General features: G+C 26.5%; 1 protein-coding gene across 1 annotated transcript; it reads right to left on the reverse strand.

Moving 5' to 3' along the window:
* Window positions 1-1,221: 1,221 nt before the first annotated feature.
* On the reverse strand, window positions 1,222-20,104 carry LOC107446019 (TBC1 domain family member 15/17). The gene is made up of 14 exons (XM_043048899.2): window positions 19,824-20,104; window positions 19,619-19,711; window positions 16,547-16,688; window positions 14,638-14,851; window positions 14,117-14,228; window positions 12,002-12,334; window positions 11,125-11,228; window positions 9,464-9,558; window positions 8,388-8,504; window positions 7,655-7,755; window positions 6,941-7,040; window positions 5,506-5,603; window positions 4,073-4,189; window positions 1,222-2,085 (listed from the first exon to the last, which is right to left on the reverse strand). The coding sequence occupies exons 1-14, from the start codon at window positions 19,842-19,844 to the stop codon at window positions 1,780-1,782; spliced, it is 1,953 nt and encodes a 650-aa protein (XP_042904833.1). The 5' UTR covers window positions 19,845-20,104; the 3' UTR covers window positions 1,222-1,779.
* Window positions 20,105-22,904: the final 2,800 nt, after the last annotated feature.

The following is a 22,904-nucleotide window of genomic DNA, read 5'->3' on the forward strand; positions in this document are numbered from 1 at the left end:
CTTGGAAGACTTTTGAATATTAATTGCCTTTCACCTCTCTTGTTTCTTCATGCACTAAAACATCTTTGGGTGTTTTCAATATCACGCTCTCTCAGTAATGATTTATTAAATTTCAGTATCATAATGCTTTCCTTCCTGACTTTAGACCTAGTGTATAAACTTTTTTCACTTTATTAGATAAATATTGTTGGGAAAATTGAGTCTTCAAAATAAGAAAGACGCTGTTTTAAGAAAACACAATTTAAAGGGTTTGTTTCAGCAGCCATCTTTTGGATAACATGAAATCTTCTTCAGGGTACGGAGCCAAATTATTCAACAAAAAATAAGCATTTTTCAAGCATTCTTCAAGTATTCAAAAAATATTTTTAAGCACTTTAAAAAATATCATAATTAGGCAGGGTTAGAAAGTTTTTGACAATTGAGGGTTGTATCTTGTTTTAACCGTCATGTCAAAAAAAATGGCATTGTTTTTGACAATTATCAAAAATCATTAAATTTTGTATCATGGAAAACGAATGGCGTTTTCATACGCTACGAACTGACAATACGTCAAAATAGATTGGGGTTGAATAAATTGTGAAAATGTTGAATAGAACAATTTGAACTGCTTTTTGCATAATTCGTAGCAAAAATCACCATGGTAAAGGAAAAATCACATTTTTAAAAAAAGGAAATTTAAGCACTTTTTAAAAACACCCAATGAAAAAAGCACCTTTAAGGGCTTTTAAAAAACAAAAATATGCACCTTTAAGCACTTTTTAAAAATGCTATGCACCCTGTTCCTATTTCCAGAAGTATCAACTTATACTTTTAGAAAACATTTCTAGCTTGTGCATGCCTGCAAAAGTAATAAAACTAATATAGGAAAAATTTAAAGTGATGTTCCTTCTAAAGTTTAAAAGACTATGGGATTAAAGGATTCCAAAGAATTGAAAGATTGAAAAACTTTTCATTTAATAATACCATTCCTTCTCATTTTACAATTTCTTCCACCTCTACAACAATGCTTTCAAATCTAAACAACATATCATCACAAAAAATAATGGCTTTAAAAAAAAAAGATAGTTCTCTAAATATCTTTGGTTCTAATGAACTGAATTTTCAGGAATCAAATCTTTACAGTTCAAAAAAGTGACCTCAAATATAGTAATTAATTGGTGCAGACAATATTTTAAGTTACAAAAACAGACATAAAATTGCACTTTTTTTTAAATAAATATATTTTGTTTTGATGGAACAAAATTTTTGACCATCAAAATAAGGGAAATAACTGCAATCTGGAAAATAGGTGCCTAATAATTTAGTCAGCAAAGCGGGTGAATTTAAAAACCGCTTAATTTGCTTAAACACTACTAGAGACTTAGGGACTTGAACTTTTGTGATGTCAACCTGGTTTCTCTTAAACCTGTTATCCCCTCCAACTATTGAGACTATATTTTCCAGATTGCAGCTATATTTTGATGGTTGAAAATTCAAATTCGTTGAAGAAAAAAAAGGCATATTCATTAAGTTTATATTTTGTGTCTGATTTTGTAACTTAAAGTTAGCCTATTTCAGGCAAGTTATTTTGAGCTGTGAAGATCCTCAGTTCATTATAATCCGATCATGAAAACAAAAGATATTTAGAGTAATAACTTTTCTTTTTTTGAGCACTGTACATGTTTAATTGTCATGATGAAATTAAAACTATGAATCTACAAACTATAGGATTAATTGCAAAATGCATACTCCCCCATACAGCTGTAGAGCATCCACAACTAGGCACATTTTAATTCTTTCTCATGAAAAAGGATCAAATTGCCATTGATAGTTATTTTCCAGGTCAACAAACTCATCGATGTTATCGGCTGAAACACCGAAAGGTTTCTTTTTGTATAAAGCTGTCCTTTCAGATTTTTTCACTTCCCTTTCTGGGGATTCTTTGGGCGATTCAGTAACTGGCACCTCTTTTGGTATATGCTCCAGTCCTAATATGTCTTCAACAATATCTGACCTGTATTTGCTGTTTTTTATCTGCTGAAAAATTGCTTCTGCTTTGCACAATGTTTTGTCTAAATCAATTTTATAAGACATTTCATTCACATGCTGAAAATTAAAACTTTGTGTTATTGAAAATGAATCATTATGTATGAATAAGTAATAAAATAATAAAAAAAAATAATATTAAAATTTTATAATAAAGGAAAATAAAAATTTAACCAAATAAAAAAAAATTAGTCAAACAAATAAAGAATTCATAGTAATATACAACAAAAGTATATAACACTAACGGAATATAAATACAGTACACAGAACCCGTTATCCGGAAATCAGAAAACCAAAAAACCGGTACAAATTCGATAAATTTTCCAGCCATTTTTTAAAAAATGCTTTTTTTCTCATAAGATTTTAGGATTTTACTTTCTTTTTTGAAAGATGTTTACCTTACCATCATTTTGGAAATAATCATTAGAGTATTACTTCATCGTTTTTTCTTCTTTTTAAGATTATTTCCAAATTTTTTTTTATTTTTTTTTTAGTTGGGTTTAACAATAATAAAAAAAACGGCTTTTTGTAGCGATTCAGAAAACCGGAAAAATCAATTATCCGGAATAGCGATGGTCCCGATCGTTCCGGATAATCGGTTACCTACTGTATTGGTGAGAAAGAAAATATTCCATGTTAAACTTGTAGAATTATATGTCAGTATTTGTATTTCCATAAGGAAAATAAAAAAAGGTGTAAGAGAATTATATAATAAAAAAACTATGTAATAAATTGAAATAAAATACTATATATAATGCAAATAAAGATAAACACTCCAAAATTTCCTTCTTAAATCCAAAAGGAAACAATATTGCATTTTATGCAACTTTCAAGTAAGGGCTTTTCAAATGATGTAATAAAATTAAGCATGACACTATTACAGTTATTTTTTAAAAAGCAGACATCTCCAGTGGAAAATAGTTAGTTACCAAAGTAATCAACAAACATCCAACATAATAGAGACAATTATCCTAATTAAATTGTTAAGTGGTTTAAAATATACTAAAAAAATTTAGTATCGAGTACAACTGCATATTTCATACCAGCAATACATATTAAAAAAAATTTTAACATAAAAATTTGGTTCAGGAGGAAAATTCTAGTGCTGGACTAACATATTTGTAATAAAATATGTTTTTTGTATATAGAACAACGGGAATCAACTAATTTTTAAAATGTAATTATGTATGCATTTCCAATATAATCAATAATTAGCTTTTGTCAAATTATTAGTTATAAAAAAATTATTACATTTAAATAAAGGGAAACTGCAAAGTTCCCTTTTCAGTTTCAGTCATTTTCCTTATTCTAACAGTTCATATTAAACATATTTATATCTTTCAAAACTTTATTTTTGATTAGCACTAAAATGATATTTTTATTTGAAATGCGAATGAGTCTAAAAGTAATTGCTCAAATGTGGAATTCAAGTCTCTCCTTTCTCAATAAGGCTTGAAAATATTGGAATTTTTTAAAAAAAAAACATGTGAATATCAGTAGTAATAACTGAAAAAGTAGATTGAAAAAATATTGGTTACGTCACGTCAAAAAGTGACTAATAAATGGACAAATTTCCATATCTTAATAAAAAAAAAAACACCACTTCTTAAAGCAAACAATTTTTTAAATTTTGCCTTTTTGGAATTGTTTATCATCATCAATGTTATACTTTTGTGTTTGCCTCAGTACTTACAGTCAAAAGTTATTAAGGAGCTTTTTTTCCCGTCGCGTTATTTAAATTTATCTGAAATTTTGTTTTTCTCTAATAAATCTGCATTAAAAAAAGTCATTATCGTGAGTAAATGAGAACTTAGGAAGAAAAACTGAGGCTGCTGGTAAGGACGGAATAAACGTCTCATTAACAAGATTTTTGGGTAAGTAACGATTTTAGATTAGCGGAACTCGGAGAAAATGCTTTTGGAATATAAGTTATTGATTCGTGAATTTCTGCAAATTAGAGGAAGAATCACATGCCTGTAATATAAAAAGGAAAAAACTAAAAATATTTAGATTGACTAAGATTGTCCATTTAAAGAAAATTTACTACCTTTAAAATTTCTGTCAGTCCATATTCATTCTCCATGATTGTCAATTTTTCAGAATCTAGAATTGCTATGCAAATCAATAAATGAAAGTTTTTACAAGGCAAGCCTGTCCAAAGTACCTATAAAAAATTGCAAATTTCAAAATTTTTTCTAATTGCTGTTTCTAATTTGAGAAAAAATATATTATTATACGTATGACAATTCTAGAATTCTAGAATTAGACACTACTTTATCTAATTCTAGAACAATTCTAGAATTAGATAAAGTAATACTTCAAATGTATACACAAAAATTAAATAAGAAGTTTATCTTTATAAATCAAAAAATTAACAGTACAATTTTATACTTTACAATTAAAACATATTTGTCACCCAAATTATTTGCAATTTTAAAAAAATTGCATAAATAATTAGACAAATTAATTAAACTAGAAAATGTAAGGTCGTGAGAAACACTTGGGAAAAAAATAGTTATAAGCTTTCAAAAATAAAAAGCCAATGACTTAGACTTTATAAAAGTTTTAACTTCAGTTATGGATTTTAAAAAATTATAATTTAAGCTTCAGTTTGAAATCTCAAAAAGATTTTATTTTCATTTCAGAAATAAATAAAATGTGTATACTAATGCAGTACATTTCTTTGATGCATTGATATACACAAGACATTTGTCTTAAATATTTCATTAAAAAAAAATAGTAGAATGAATAAATGAAAAAAGAATAAGACAGCAATTAAAGAATTTCAGCTAAAAATTAAATTTTCATGCATGTCTAATTTAAACCAATAATAAGTTTGTCTAACAAAATTCACTATCTTAGAGGAAATTCTATTCTTCAGAACTTTCATCCAATTTGAGAACTGCATGTTAAGCCATGCCATTAGGTATACAAGACATAGAAAACCAAAAAGAAATGCAGTTAAAATAAAAAATTAAAAGAATGCTGTTAAAAAAAACAATCGAGAAGACTATGTATTGAATTTTTTTAAATTAAAATATTTTTGTTTACATGATGCTTGCTTTGTTGGAGCAATTTTGAAAGTATCAAAATTAATGCTATAAAATATTTTTTTATCTGGTTTTTATGAACTTTTATTAAGGGAAATGATATATCAAGAATACATCAATAGCACTTGAAAAATGTTCTAATTTTTTTGAAATAATGAGAATCTTAGTAACAAAGTTCAATTAAATAAGATTAAATAAATTTAAAGAACCATAAATATTAAATTATCATAACAATATTAAAAATTCTAAATCTTCATTAAAAATAAGTCTATCTAAAGTATTTATTTGCTTAACACAAATACTTTTTTTACTTTTTCAATAAACCATTTTTAAATAATGAAAAAAATATTTCATAGATAAAATTTTATGTGAAATATCACAGTTAAATGAAAGTTTTTTTCATAAAAAGATAAAACACAATCAAAATTACCTCCCATAACCTCATTATGTCCATAAACTTAAAGTCTCTCTTAAAAAGGATCAATAACCAACGGAAAGCGAAATACATGTTACCAGAATCATGTCTCTCTAAATGAAAAGGGGATAAAAAACAATGTTAACAGCAATATTAAGAGTATGACTTATTAATACACATATTAAATAAAATTACATACATATAGTTTTATGTGTTAAGAATTTAGTTGCGAAATAGAACAATCTGCAGTACAATATATCCAAGGAAAGATTAATATTGAAATAAATAAAAACCAGGATATTGTTTCATAATTGATGTTTGTTTAACATTAACCAACTATTCCATTATAATACATTTAAAATATACTTTCTGTAAATGAATAAACAAAATTAAGATTCATAGTACACTGCCAATTTTACTAGAAAATCATAATAAATTTTAAAAATTAACTAGCTGATGATAAAATACAATAGTGACAAGCAAAAAATAGAACTACTATTACTATAATTACTATAACATTAAACTTGCAATTATTATTTAAGAATACAAATACTGCTATTTAGTAGCATGAGCCATGCATGAAAAAAAAACTTAAGATATTTCTACTGCACTTACACGTAATCCATTTGATGGAACATACATTAGGAATTCGAATAGTCTCAATTACTAATAATTTAAAAAAGAAAAAAAAAATTTAAATCTATCTCAGTAGCCTTAAAATTTTGTATTCAACTCAAAAATCAACAATTCAAACTGAAATATTGTAATAAATGAATAATCTATTTTAGATATTTTTTTTATAAGAAACTAGCATACTCTTACGTTAAAAGACAGAAGCTTTCATAATCAAGTTGACTGCAAATTAAATCTAACTAGATTTACAATAACACTTTGTATTTACAGCTGTATTTACACTTAACATAAACAAGCTCTGATTCTCACAAATTGTAAGAAAATCTGAATGTTACATGAGTCTTATTATATGTTACTACATAAATTATCCTTACTATATGATACATGTAGAAAGGATACAAAATGAATAGTTTCCTTTCTACAGCCCTTTCATTATTGTCAAAACTCAATTTTCAAAAATTAAAAAAAATAATAATAATGATTAATAAATACATAAATTATTGTACTTTTCAACAGAAATGCTAAAGATATTTTTCATTTATGGAAACAAGCTGACGTTAAACTTGAACAGTGATCAAAGAATTTTAAGCTACAACAACAAATAAATATTTTTACTCATTACACTATTTCTATTAAACATCAGTTTTTCACACAGCTTAGAGCAACAAATTTACCTTCAAATAGCTTAATACAAAATGTAAAGTTTCAGATCTCATACAGAAAAAAAAAAATTTAAAAAAACATGTTTTGTATTAAATTCTGAGTACAATAAAACTTATTAGTTCAAAATATTCATTAAACATTAATAAAACATTACCTAAGTAACTACAAAGTTGCGAATCAACAAAATGAAGCAGTCTATGCAGATCTTGCAATTGATTCTTCATACCTTGCTGTTCTAATTCAAAATTAACACCCTACACAAAAAAAGAAGTAAAAAAATATATTACACATTACAACAAAAAGATAATTTGTTTTACTGATTTTCAAACATTAAGCGATTTGATTGTTCTAATTTTACTGAAATATCAGGAAAATTTCAATGAAAATCCAGACCATACTTTATCAATACCATGGAATTTTTCATCAAAAAACTTTGTTTTTTTTATTTGTTACAGGAAATATTTGATTCTGTAAACAAAATATATCATTGAATGAAGATTAAAATATGGAAGTTTCACTAAAATGTGAAATTTTAGCAGCAAATAATCGTAATACTCGAATCTCAATAACTGATTACTGTTTATGACAAATTAAAGACTAGTTATTTTCCAGTTATGGTGTAAGAATTTTCTAAGCTTTTGCGAATGAAATCTATTTTGAAAAAAATTCAATACCAAACACACTTTCACAAATTCTCGAATTACTAGGAGATCGAATAAAAAAAATTTCAAAGTACACATCAAACAAAATCAAAAGATTAAGAAGAAATAAACTTTAAATTGATAGCATTGTATGGCAAAACAAAATAAATAATTCTTTCATAAAATTAACATTTAAGCAACCATTAATTTCTCATAAAAATACTCACAATATTTTGTAACCATCCAGCAAAGCACCAAAATGCATCTATTTCATTCTGCATAACTACTAATATAGGAGATAGAAGATCACTCATACCCTGAACATACCCTAAAATAAAAACAGAATCTTTAATATTATGTAAATACCAGGGGGGAAAATATAGCAACTCAAAAAATATTCATAAATAAAAAAACATCAAAACTTATATAATTTCTAATTTATTCAAACTGATGAAATTGAAGCAATATTTTTCTACCTAACAAATATCTGATGTAACCAGATAAAAATTTGGCATACATCCTCATCTTTGCTTCTCTAAAAATACAAAACATTCTTACAACAGTTGTGGGCCAGGGGGTCACGGAGATTGAGTCGCTAGTAAATGCTATTAAAAATTTAAGTAAATCAAATGAATATTGAAAAAAATTAAAGTACATAATTAACTATTGTCTCCCTCTTACTAGTTTCATTTATAATTCTTTTTTAACACATCGAAAAATTTATAATTAATTAATCATGTATATAGTTGGACATATGAGTGTATTATAAATTTACTTAGAACTATATTTAGAAAAATATGCGTTCAATAGAAAACTATATAGGTTTTATATTGTTTTGCAAAAATGCTATAATATTCAGTAAGGTACTCAAACCCAGCAAAATTGAAAGACCTAGTAAATCTCTAAACAATCAAACTACAAAAATGAGTGCACAACAAATTTTATAAAAAACACACTTACCTAAATCAAAATTGTACATACAATAAGTTGTGAGTATATCTTGCAACATAAGTATATTAGGATTATTCTCTCCTTCAAAAAAAGGATGCGTCCTGTCTGTGCGGCTAACATCTTTTTCTAAAAAGTAAGCACACTATTTAAGAAAAAAGAAAGAAATAAAATTATTGTAAACAGTTTAACGTTTTACTTAATATTAAAAAAAAATTCATTGCTAAATTAAAAAATATTTAAAATTTCTCAAAGTTAATTTTTTTTTAAAATTACACAGTTTCTGAAAATTTTTGCAGCATCCTATTCCTTTAAATATTTGAATAGAAACAAATATAAATTGCATTCAATTTTCATTTGTTCTAATATGTAAAGCATTTACTTTTTGTGTATTTTTCATAGATTTCTATAACTGATTGTACCAATGAAAATATTTTGTACAATATTATAAAACGTAACCAAAAAATAATTTTAAGTGAAAAATAGTTTTTAATACTTATTATTTAAATTATAATGCATACATAATTTTAAATAATGTAAAACTTTCATACTATAAATACTAAATTTTAAAATTTAAATGAAATTCGTTGATATAAAATTTACAATTAATTTGATTGCAAGAACAAATATTCTCTGAATAATAAATAAAATATGCCTTTTACAAATACAAAATGCTAAAAAAAAAAGCCTTCAAGTAATAATAATAATAATAACTTTAAAATAATTTTAAATTGTTTATACTTTTTTGTCGTGACAAAAAAATTATACTTTTCATTAAAAAAATCAACTAATTTTTAAAATTTACCATTAGATAAATTCAGAAAATTTAACTACTTTTAACATTGAAAAAGAATTGCCAAGTTTTAAAAAATATTTTTTTCAAAAAAATTATAACTATGCAACCATTCTTTTACTAATCATTACTATTGATATAGCAAAGCTATGCTAATCAAAACAGTAGCATAATTTATATAATTTGAGACTGTAAAATTAATGATTAAACAAAGTTATAACATCAAGGTTATGAAATTTTTATAATTTGTTGATTTACGAAAACATAAATAAACATAAAACAATGATAATTATACCTATAAGACTTTTTCTTTCCCTTAAAGCAGAAAACCTGGACTCTTGATCAGCATCAAAAGATTTCCATTGTAATTTCATTCTAAAATAGTCCTCACTAAAAGTAAAAAAGAATGAAAAATTAAAACATTAATGAAAACTATAACGAATTGAGATAAAATTTAACTTAATATACAATTAACTTGATATACGCTATTAACTTAATATACAAAAAATACTAAGCAATTAACTTAAGTAAAAAATTAGCTTTCCCATATTTTTTGGTGTATTTTTTTGAAAATGAATAAAATATTTAGAAATGAATGAAATATTTTCTAAAACTCCAAACAGTATGAATGAAAATAGTACACAAATGTATGCAGCTCAATTATGCTTACTACAGATAAGCTGCTTCTCTCAAGGGTGGTCTGCAGGAATTTTGTTCTACATATACTAGGAGTCGTAATTCTTAGTGTATTATCAGTCAGCTTTCAATTTAAGCAGTTTATAGAAATTGCCAATACTTGCACGAAAGAAGTATTGCACAAGGCCAACACTTGTAGAGCGAATATACAGGGTGGTCCTAAAATATATGTCAAAAATGCAAAGGTAGGTAGAGGGGACCTAAATAAGCATATTTCGTATAGGATTGTGTGAGCAGTAATGCCGCCTTGAGCCGGTACGGAATCGAATTTTCTTTTGCCTTTACTTGTCTTTTTAGTTTCCTTTGATTCATACTGCTTTACAAGCTAGTGCTTTAATGTGCTATTACCGCAAACACATTCCTATCCGAAATATGCTTATTTATGTCCCTTCTACCTACCTTTACATTTTTGACATATATTTTAGGACCACCCTGTATACATATATATATAAATTATTTATTTTTTTTGATGTTCTAGACATTTGGGGGATTTCAGAATGAAAGCTTCAGTAAATGATTAATTGAAATATGAGTGATGAGCTTGAGAAAATTCTTTATATTGAAGGATAAAATAAAACTTATAAAGAAGAGTAAAAAAATAGAAAGCTCCCGAAAATTAGCTGCACTATTCGGCTGTAAAAAAAATGCAAATTAATGACATCTTAAAAGAAATTATCATTGCATGGACCATTATTTTAGTGAATTAGGTTTGTACTGGAAAATCAAGCCATGTAAAAAAGTTAATGAAAATTTGAATAAAATTCTGCTAAAATGGTTAACTAATTGCTGTGCAAAAAAAAATTTGCTGATTTCTGGACTAATTTTACAGGAAAATGCTCTGCAAATTGCATGCTAAAAAATTGGGGATAGAAAATTTTTAGGTAATTCAAATTTTCTACTACAATTTAAATTTTATTTTAAAATTTTAATGATGGTTGAAAAAATTTAGATCAAGATGCTCAGCATTCTCTATGATAAGCTGAAAAGAAGCAATTTTGCTGGATGGAAATTTTGTCACAAAAAATCACTCACTATGCTAAGAACGTCTGTAATTGTGATTAACGTACATTCAAGCCTTCTGCATTGTATTTGGACAGTTATTAAATCCCGATGAGAGTTGAAACATAGCAATAAAGCATAATTTAAAATTTTTATCGAAAACTTTTTATTTATTATTTTTTATCCGTGTAATAAATATGTAATCAAAAAATAAATTAAAATACATTACTTCATACTACATTAAAATTTAAATATACTTACGTCTTTTTCTTTTTAACATTTGCTCTACTTTTAGCATTTGAATCAAAAGCAAAAAAATTTAATAAGAACTTCCAAGAATCTGGTCGTGCAGCATGTAAGAGCCCCTAAAAAATTTTACAAAGTATTTAATGTTTCAAAATTTTTTGATTTAAAATTATAAAAATAAAAAAGTATAATACATTTATTTATGAAAATCACAAAAATATTCTTGTTAAATCCAAATATAAAATATATTAGAATGAGTTTACATGTTAAGGAACACTGAAAGCGAAAAATGAAATTTAAACCCAAAAACTTATATATTTTGGATTTTGCCAGTTTCTCCTGGTCTACTGGTTTATTAAAAATTCTCCTGGTTTTTGTACATTTCAGAAAATTCCCTAAACTTGAGTAAGTTTCCTGAAAATACCCCTAATGAAATAAAATTTTGGCACCTTACTTGAATATTTAAATAAGTGTCACTAATACACACCTCATTTATAAAAATCAGTTAACTATCTTTGATGAATTAAATGCATATTACTATTCAAAATTATGAGTAAACATAATACATAACATTTCAAGTACATTTAATGTTAATCATAACTATTGAAGTATTTCTATTTTAATGACTATAAAAATCCCTAAAATTCCCGAAGTGTAAAATATTTAGTACTTTTTGTAACAATTATCAGGAAATTTATATTGTTTCATAAAATCTACTGGATATTGCCTAATCGTGTTGGCAGCTATGTGTTATACGTAATATAAATTTTATAAAAATATGATTGTAGAAAAAGTTAAAAAAACTATTAGAAGTAATCTTTTTTTTTCTTTTAAATATATATAAATTTGTTAAAATTTAATAGCAAACTAAAAATATGTTGCAGATACTTACACCCTTAAATATGCGCTGCTTCAATTCCTCAATTTCAAGTATTTTTCCATCTGCATCAAAATGAGAAGTAAACTCTTCTAGAGTCATGGGTTCTTCTCTTTCAACTTCTGGTCGAGGGGGAAGATCAATTCGGGTAATTAATTCATAGCCAGGCTCTTCATGGTGATCAATATCAACATTCAACACATTTCCAGAGATAATTTCAGTTATCTGTTCTTCTGGGCATACAGCATAACCTTCTGGCTCATTTGGATAAACCAGATAGTCCACAAGAAAATTGGTCACTTTGGAAAAACCGCCCATAGCAGTATTTACTGGATCATGCATTAATTTCTAAATTTGAAACAAAAAATTTAGCATCAAAATCATTTATTATAAATAACTTGCATAAATAGGTAATAAATTTCAGAAAACAGGGGACATGTTAATAAAATTAATAGATTTAATATAAAAAGTTTTTAAATATTTTAAAAACAAATAAAATAATTTTTAAGATATTAGATATAAAATTGTTTCTACTTTTTTTTTTTAAATTCAAAAATAAAAGAATTCATAAAAATTAATTTTCACAAATAAAGTTTCCATGCATATTCGGAAAAGGAAGGAAAGAAAAGCAAGAAAAAATATTTTATGCCTTTTGGATAACTAAAAAAATAATTTTCAAAATATTTTATAAGAAATTGTTTTTATTATTATTATTGTTGTACAAACGGAGGGTTTAATTTAAATTACTGATTTTAATTTAGTTGCTTTTTACTTACTAATTGAAAATATTTGCACACATAATTTAATATGGAAAATGAAACGAACTTTCTATTTTCCTGAAGAAAGGAAATTCTCATTCAAAAAATTTATTTGTTAAAAACAAGGTAAGAAAACAAATTACATTTACAATCAAATTACATTTTTCAGAATCAAGCACATAAAATATCCAATCTACAAAAGCAAATTTATTAAATTAAATTTCTTGTTTTTCAGAGAAGATAAAAATAATGACATTACTCTTCTTTTAGTTTAATATTTTATAACTTAAGTTTAAAAAAATTTTAAAAACATAAAAAAATAGCTTTTCAATAAAGATTTTTCTCAGATTATAAGTTATCAAAAAGAGGCTATTTAAATACAAAAAAAAATTTGATACAATAATCTAACAAGGAAAAATTTAATCTTAAAGATTAGGAATTTTAAATGATGTTTTGCAAACTATCCTTTCTTAAAATTCAGTCACCGCAAAAAAGTTCCATTTATTAAAATTATTAAATGCTAATCTATATTATAAGAAGCAATAATTTTTAAATTGTCATCAAACTGATAATATTTCTTTTTCATTTTACATTGGATACAAAGAACTGAAATTTATAAGCAAGTGAATAATTGCTATGAAATTTCAGCATGTGGAAGAAATCAATATCTAATATTAGAGCCAGCTTGGTTTTCTGCTGTCAGTTGCTCCAGTAGAAGGTATATATCTTTCTTAACTTGAAGCTGCAGTAATAGTCAACATATTTGTGTCTGTAATGAAGGTAATACTTTTACCATATACAAACCTCTGCATCTGTCGCTTTGTTTTTTAATCATTTAATGGACCATTACTTGAATTTAGTTCAACATAATTAATAACTTTAGGGCTAAGGGAAACTAAATATTAAGTGACTTTTCAACAGATTAAAAAAAAAAAAATTCAGTTTTAGAATGCAAAACATTGTTTATTATTTGATTTGTGTTATATTTTTTTCCAGAGAAATGTTGTTACTATTTTGTTCAAAACTATCTGAATCAAAGGCATGCTTTATTAATTGAGATAATTAATAGGTACCTAATATATTACTGCAGGTCCCATGATAATAGTTTTTATGATTCAACAATAGCAAATAGAATTGAATTGATACAAGATTTCACAGAATGTTTATATTTCATACATATTTTTAAATATTTATTTAAAAAAGGGCATCCCCGTTCAAAGTTATACTAAAAAAAAACTAGTAGCTAAGCAAAGCGAGCTAAGAAAGGAAGCACTCTGAAACTAACTCCAAAGCAACAGAGTGCAGGGAGTGAAGCCACTCTAGTAGTTCATGGAAACACAAGTATTTAAAATAAAAGTTTATACAAACATACTGTTATAATATGAGCTCTTCTTTCAGTAAAAAGGTCAAGTTCACTAAATGATTTTTCCAGAGCTTCAATTTTCGGATCAACTGTTAGATAAAGATTACTTTCTTTCTTTGATCTGAAATATAAACATGACACAAATATTAACATAACAAAATTATAAATTCTCACTAGTTAGAAGTATCTTCAAACCAAAGCTGTGAAGTCACTGAGTGAAATGTTAAACTTTGACTTCACAAATGTACCTCTGACTTATAATAGTATCATTTTGGGTTATTCCGCACAATTGAATGCTCTTAATAAAATAATTTGAGTACTTATTTAACAGTTGAAGAGGAGAAAATAATTTTTAAACTCAAAGGACGATTTACAATGTTAGTTACTAAACAAAAATATCTATAAATTTATTTTAATGAAATCTTACTTTATGAATTTAATAATAAAAAAACTTGACAAAGAATAAATATTTGATTTACAGTAAAAATAATAACTTGAGAATCTGATATAGTTAAAAAATTACATCTTACCTCTGAAAATTAACATAACCATCAAGTGCAGCACATAGTTTTCCAAAATCACAAGTATCAATTTGAAAAGAGGGCACATTTGTTCCGTCTTTTAATAAAAAAGTGACAACTGTTGTATGCCCATCACATACCTCAGATTTTTTAAAAGATTTTAAATCAGAGATATCAAATTTGATCTCTTTGGGCATACGAATTGGCTTGATCTCTACAGCATCTAAAATCAGATAAAATTAGAAATAATTATTTAGAACGTATTAGTGAAATTTTATTGTATACATAATGAAAGACATATGAAATACATGAGCTACAAAGTTGTACATTCTTTTCCAAACATTAAAAATTGAGACAATATAATGAATATAAAATGGAAGCATAAGCTTTTAAATTAAAAGAAGCTTTAAATATAATCTATCTGAGAAATATCAATTAGGAAATTAATTATAACAAATTTTTCAAAGTTAAATATCATGACAGTAAACATTACCAAGATTCTCTTTTTTTTTTATTACTATCTACTAAACTTTTGATTTAGATAGCTGTTTTACTATAGTTAATTTTTTTTTTAAAAATTAGCTAATTCTTTTTCGCCTAATAAGTGGCAAATTTTAAAATGGCAATTTTAAAATGAAATATTTCAGTAAAAAAAAAATTTAAAAAAAAAATTTAAAAACTACACTTTTCCAATGGTCTATAAAGAACAATGTTATTATATTCATAAATTTAAAAAGAAAAAACCAAATTTCTGTCTATGTCATGAAAGGATTGAAACTAGAATTGAATTTAAAGACAGACCTTCAGCTAAAATTTAAGAACAGTAGCTAATCAGAAATTGGTTAGAAATTTGATTTAAGAAAAATTTTTACTTATAATGGTTAGTAAATAATTTAATCTTGTATTTTCATCAGACATAAAGCTCCAGTAGACATTTGAGAGCCTGATTAGAAAATGGTCACTACTTTCTCTATAAGATTCCATTTCACGGACACAAAAATAATATAATAAAAACATAAAAAATAACATATTTTACAGCGCATTAATCAACTTTTTAAACTCTTTAATGTAACTTGTGATTAGTTGAATTTACACCCTTTACCTGACAAGGACAGGTATATATACCAAATTCTTGGTGTATATACCTGTCTACAACATCAACAATAGCTAATGCTTTACTTTAACATATCATAAATTAAAAATTCAAAACTTATTTCAAAATACGTCCATAGGAATATTTTTGCTTTAAGGAGACATAAAAAAATGCTATAATTAAGTTATATAAGCTATAATTAAAATTATTATAGATTAACAATGACTTAATTATAGCTTACTATAATAAGAACAATATCAATTTGGCTTATGATTATTTTTTCAATATTCTTCAATTAAAAACATTTTTTAATTATTGCACACTTTGTCTTACTTCTCTGATAATATTAAATTTTACATTTAACTTTTCAAAACAAATTACTATAGCAAAATTTAACTTTTCTCTAAAAAAAAATTTCATACAATTTTTTAAATTTTAAGTAAATTCTTCAGCTATATTTTTTTGGTGACAAAAAATTTTCTTTAAAAAGAAAGATAGATCAAAAATTTTACATTTTTTAATACTTAAAATAGTACCTCAAATTTTGATGTTTTAATGTAATTTCTGAGTCTCAAAGATTCTTTTAAAAAATTACAAGGTGGAGAAATTGTTATTATAGAATTTTCTATGCTAGTCATACAGTTTCTTCCAATTAATTTTTTATACGGAGATAGGACATTCAAGTTAATCATTCGAGGGACACAAATTTAAAACACAATCAATTGTAAAAGTATACCATTCCTTTTAAAATCTATAACTTCAAACATTTTTGAAAGATAAGAAGGGTTCTCCATCCAATCATATTTACTCTTTACTGCAACCTACCAATGCTATCATTATGCTTTGCTCGAAATCCAACGGACTCAGAAATATCTTCCCACTCCAAGTTTTCTGATTCAGGACTTCCCCCAGACAAATCATCTGATTTCAATTTTAATGGTTTCCATTCAATATCTGGTCCATGAGCCTAAAAATATAAATAAAAAATTATCACCTATTATGACATTTTATTCGATGAAAGAGGCGAATTACTTAAAACCTGAATTATAGTGTTTTAAAATGGAATATAAACAGCATAAGCTAAACACTAAATTTCTATAATAACACATTTCATTCTTATAAATATAACTGGGAATGACAAGCATTAGAGATGCTTCTTCCAACAAAAAATATGATTCAATTAGTAAACTATCCAAAAATAATTTCATACAAAAAAAATAAAGAATCAATCATGGGTAAAATAGGACAAAAATAAAAATCATATACATATTTTTTTTAATTGATTACTTTTTAAACATTGGTGACACAATTGTCAGCTATCAAGCGTAACCAAAATGAATTTTATAAAGAAAAAGAATAAAAGTAAATTACCTTATTAACTGCTTAATAGATTTTAGACATAAATTTAGGTTAGATTTTAAAATTAAATAAACATCTTTAAACAGAATATTAAATTTTTAAACATAAAAATACATTTTATTCTTGTGAATTATCAACTAACTTGGACTCATAAAGAATAAAGGTTTTTGCACCTTTAACAATTAAAAATTTGAAAGTAATCCAAAAATAATTCTAAGCTGAAGAAAAAAAAGTTTTGGACAATATGTTACAAAGTTAAAACTAAGAATAATTGCTTTTAAATCTTTTTATAATAATTGTAATTAACATTGTTTCATTTAGTAATTGACACAAATAGTACAATGGTGGACTTACTCTACTAAGTATAATTTGATTAAGAATTATACGAGTAAAATATAATGGTTAAAAGGAACAAATTAGATCACAATAGGTCTAGCACAAGAAGATTGTGATGTTTTTCACTTGTGAAATTAGAATTTTATGTATTTTCTTTCAAAGTCTGATGTAAAAGCTAAATTTTAAGTTCTGAAGAGTTTCAGAGCATAAGTAATTAATAATTTTGTTTAATTTCAAATGTGAAAAACAAACACTTGAATTATATCAAGCATAATTATGTATATAAATACTACTAATTGCTACAAATATCTTTGTAAATTGTTGAACCTCTAAAATTCCTTGAAAAAGAAGCTAGAAAAACTAATAGAAAATAAAGTGAATCATAGAACAACAAATTTACTTATATAGCATAATTATGAATTAGAACATAATTTATACCATAAAACATAGGGCCCATGTAGCCAGTAAATTGATCAAATATCGAAAGTATTAGTCAAATTTCCAAATTCTCAGTCAACGGCAAATCTTAACAATTTTTTATGATTGATTTCTTTTCATAGAAAACTTCAAATCAAATTACAAATTAACTATAAATTGAATTATGTCATAAAACAGAAATTCAAATCAAGAGTAATTTTATAGTTGGTGAGGAGTAAATGAGCTGGGAGATAGAATGAAAAATATCAATGTTGTTTTTGAGATAAAGAAATAGAAATAAAATTGGGGTTAATTTTTTACAACTTCTTAGACTAGAGCAGTAATATAAAAATAAACATGAAGCAACATTATGTTATAGTCAGAAGAAAATATGTCTTCTGCTAAAATAGTTTTATAATATGCATATTTTACAGTAATTTGTTTCATGTTTTTATAATCTCTCTTTTGTTGATACATTATCTGGTCTTAATATAATTTCAATTGGTTACACGACGTATCTTAACAAAAAAATTGCTGTAGTCGAATATATACAGCAACAGCATTTATTCAAACAAATTTTCTTTTACTCATTTTTTTCAGAATTGCGGAGAATATATATTTTGCTTTTTGGTAGAAAAATCATTTGGCACAAGTTTGCATCCACAATCATTGCAAAAACACAAGTTTGTTTCCACCGAATTTAGAATTTTATCGTATTTGGTGAGGTGACGAATGCTTAGCGTGGGCCCTAACACACATTATCAGGGCCTGCGCTAAGGATTTTAAATTATTAGACAGGAAATTAGCCAAATATCAAAAGTATTCGCCAATTTTCAAAAGTCTTTGCCAAGTGTAAATCTTTAATATTTTTTAAGAATTTTTTTCCTATAAACTATTTTACAGCAGTTTATTTCAGGCTTATATTATTCGGACCCAATTCTGATGGGTTATGCTGGGCATCTACCGAAAATTACTGTAATCGAATAAAAAAAACACTGATTTGTTTAGAAAAGTTCTTTTTGTTGCAATTTTAAGGATCATGTTTAATATATATTTTTCTTTCCAGTGGAAAGAATCATTTGCCAATTTTATTCACAAAATTTACAATTTTATTGCATTTGGCGAGGCACGAATGCTTAGCGTGGGTCCTGACGACGAATTAATTCCTGGATAACTCAAGATTCACTTTTATCACAAATTATTACATTGATTCAAGAGTAGCCAATTATTTACACAGAAAATTTCAAAAACCATTCAACTTATTACAATACCAATAAGAAATAGTAAAATTGCAACCACAAATTTATTAACCTAATTTTAATGCATAGTAGTTACACATTTCCTACAGAATAAATATATCTAAGTCTTGAAAAATACATAAGCACAAACAATTGGTAGCTTGATTTTTACAACTGGTAGCTTGATTTTTACAATTGGTAGCTTGATTTTTACAATTGGAAGCTTGATTTAACGTAAAATAATATTTTTGATTATATTCTAACTGCAATCAAACAATTTCACATAATGCCATATTGTACCAAAAATACAACTTTTAATTTTTTTTAAACGTATTAATTTATAAAACTTTTGAGAACCGGGACAGGAAAATTTCTAATTTTATTTAAAATTTTATCAGAATTTATTATATTTAACCATTTTTCAAATCTTTCTTTTATTATTTACAATATCACAAAGACACTTTTTAAAAGATAAAGTCAACATTTAATGATAAACATATTATACAAACTCGAGAAGTATGTTGGAAAAAAAAATTTATTATCTTACTTCCTCAACAATCATCAACTTTCCTGCAAATGGAGCTTCATCTTTTAATGGTCCAGCAATGGACACAACAACATTGTCCAACTCGAAAGTGACCTAGGAAATGTCACGCTCCATTAGTTTAATAAAAAATGTCAATTTCAGTAAGTAATACTTTAAAATAAACGACAAATATGCCAGTTAAAATATTCTAGACTTTAATACATACCTTTCTATTAGTAGAGTCCATAATTTTAAAAAGAAAATTTCAAACCAAAACACAGACCACAATCATCAGCAGATACACTTCGAATTTTCCCAACTTTGATGAACAGTATCGAATAAAATAGCTAATATTAACGAAGAAGAGTGCAATAAACCTATCTCAAAAATTGATTATAGTATGAGTAACAACTATAAAGGGCGTGACTAATCAGTCCGAAAATTTCGCATTTGTTTACGACTCAAAAAGACATGACATGAGGCAATCATAGATCAACTATCAACAAACGAAAAAAATGATGAAACATTCTTTCGCATTCTTCATTTCACCTAAAGTACAAATTATATCCACAAGAGGGCAATAGCATTGCACAAAAATGGTTGGGTTTGTTTCAGAGTGGCGCTCAGAACACAAAAAGCAGGAGATTAACCGAAAGGTTATTAATTGGTGATCGAAATGGGCTGCAGGTGGCATAGAGCAGAACTTAAAATGCTTTCCCCATTAGCGTGTGGAAAGTCATAGAGGAAGGAAGTACGTTAGTTTCTCTCTTGAATTTCATATAGATTAAAATCTTTTAAGTTGGACAACTGTATGGAACTGAAAACTACATTAAACATAGTTCTAAATAAATGTTTCACAGAAATTTTAAAAAATATTTTTATTAAATAAAAAGAGAAAAACATCGTAGTACATTCCTAATACAACTGAAAAGAAGAGGAGAGGGAAGGGAGAAGGGCTACAGGCATGAAACCGGTCTCTCCCAATCGCCAATCTGGATAATTCAGGTTGAGTAAAGATAGTTTATTAAGTAAAAGATAGATACGCATATATTCAAGCAAGATCTGGTGAATCAAATTAAGAATTCTGAGGGGAAAAAAACGTTTCAAATACATTATATACGTAATTGTTTCCTTAAACAAAGTTGTTTAGAGCACTACATAAAAAAGGGAAATTTGTAATTTTGTTCCAATAAGAGCTTTCAACTTCAGAAATATTTAATTTGATCGGAAAAGTGGTCAAACGCGAGGGCGTTAAGGATGGTGTTTTCAATACAAATCTAAACAATGGATGGTGTTTTCATTATAAATGAAAACAATAACAATCTGGAGTTCAATACCTGCTCTAGTTCCGGTTTGAAAGTTTGCAACTGCTTACTACAGCCTATTCTGCGAGGCGATATTTTCAAACGGATAATTTTTTTTTCAATAAAAGAAGTAATTTAGATAATTTCTGAGCTCAAATCTGCCATATTTCATAAGATATTAATGTTATTAAGTAATTCTGATGAGTTTGAAGTGAAAATTTGTTTAAGTTATTTATAGATATATTGTTAAAAAAGGTGACATGGTTGCTAGATTTTGAATAACTCGCTTTTTTCAGCAGTCCTGATTTGGCCTCTTTCCATTTGTTTATTACTGTTTGTTCTTGCTGCAAGCTGTGCATCATCTTACGTTAGTGTTAGCACCTTTAGCATCCCAAGTAGCACCTAATATTAGATAACATCAGAAAATCGGCAAAATCTAACGTTATCTTACACAACTTCTAATATTAGAAAGATACAAGAGGTCGCTGTTTGCTCTGCATTATATAATATTAGATTCTAAGCAAGCTAATATTATCCAGCGTTTGCCATAATATTATTTTGCATTAGTTTTGATGCTATATAGTATTAGATTTTGTATTTTCTGATATTATTTTGATTTGCTTTTATTTTTTTGGAATAAGCAAGAGGAAGATATGGATGGTAGTAGAATAATTCGGCGATACAATTTTACTTAATTTTCTGTATTGCTGTGAAGCAGTAAAACATAGAACAATAGTTTTATGTCATTCCATGCATTATTTACTTAGCAGAAATACTAAATAAAATTATATTAGCGAATTCTGCTACCTTACATTTTTCTCCTCCTTACTCCAAAGTATATCTTATGTTCAGCTGATTTTTTCGAATATTTAAATTAGGAAATATTTTATTGCAACTTNTGTTATTTATTATTAAAAAAGGTGACATGGTTGCTAGATTTTGAATAACTCGCTTTTTTTAGCAGTCCTGATTTGGCCTCTTTCCATATGTTTATAACTGCTTGTTCTTGTTGCAAGCTGTGCATCATCTTACGTTAGTTTTAGCACCTTTAGCATTGTAAACACAAGTAATAAGTAATCAAATACCACGTTTGCAAGAATCTCAAAACACAATGATTACGCTGTAAGCCAAATGGCTTTAAAATACATTGAAAACAGTGACGAGGAAGTATAGGACGCATGGAGCTTGCAGCGTTCCCTAGAGTAGAAAACACCATCCATAGCAATCTCGAGCTCAATGCCTGCTCTAGTTCCGGCTAGAAAGTTTGTAACTGCTTACTACAGCTTATTCTGCGAGGCGATATTTTCAAACGGATATCGGGCATCGTTTACCCTCCTCCCCCCCCCCCAATTCGAAGGAAGTAAAAAAAATCGTCAGGAAAAAACTACTTCTTTACTACTTTAAGTTCAGTTTACAAATTATCACTTACATTTAAATTTCGAAGTCGATATATTGTTGACAAGGTAAAAAGTATTTTATAACAATTATTTTTTTCAAATGACGATTCTTACGTCTAGAAATGACAGGTGCTCAAATGATGTTTCTCATAGAAAATTTTTAGACACAAATAATAAATCCGGTAAAAAATTCACGTATATAACACATATTGAAAGGAGTTTTAAAACACAATGATCACGTTGTGAACCAAGTGGCTTCAAAATACACCGGAAACAGCAACCCGGAAGTATAGACCTTAAAGAGCTAGCCTGTCCTTTTTTTGTGAATGAGAATAAATTAAAAGCATAAGGACAAGAATGTGCTCTTTTTAGTTACTTTTCTTTTCTACTACCAGTTCGACTTCCTGTTCCAACTTTTTCTCAGAAAATTCTGAGGGTCAAGTCTTTTGTTTGCATCCATATGTAAAATTATTCAACACCCCTGAGGGATAGGGGAAGACAAGAAGATTGTCATCACCCCTTCGTTTTCACGCTACCACACTTTTTAAGACTGACAGACCAGAATAAATTTCGATTTAATGATTGGATTTTCACGTTCTAAGACTC

Source organism: Parasteatoda tepidariorum, chromosome 4 (assembly GCF_043381705.1).
Source record: "Parasteatoda tepidariorum isolate YZ-2023 chromosome 4, CAS_Ptep_4.0, whole genome shotgun sequence".
Classification (NCBI taxonomy): Eukaryota; Metazoa; Arthropoda; class Arachnida; order Araneae; family Theridiidae; genus Parasteatoda; species Parasteatoda tepidariorum.

What these genes read in the sequence shown, in the direction of transcription:
- LOC107446019 (XM_043048899.2), bottom strand. Translation starts at nt 19,844, where the DNA reads ATGGACTCTACTAATAGAAAG. An exon ending in AAAGCATAATGATAGCATTG is followed by an intron (nt 14,852 to 16,546) that starts GTAGGTTGCAGT and finishes ATCTGATTTTAG; the next exon opens with ATGCTGTAGAGATCAAGCCA. An exon ending in AATGTTAAAAAGAAAAAGAC is followed by an intron (nt 9,559 to 11,124) that starts GTAAGTATATTT and finishes TTTTACTTTTAG; the next exon opens with TGAGGACTATTTTAGAATGA.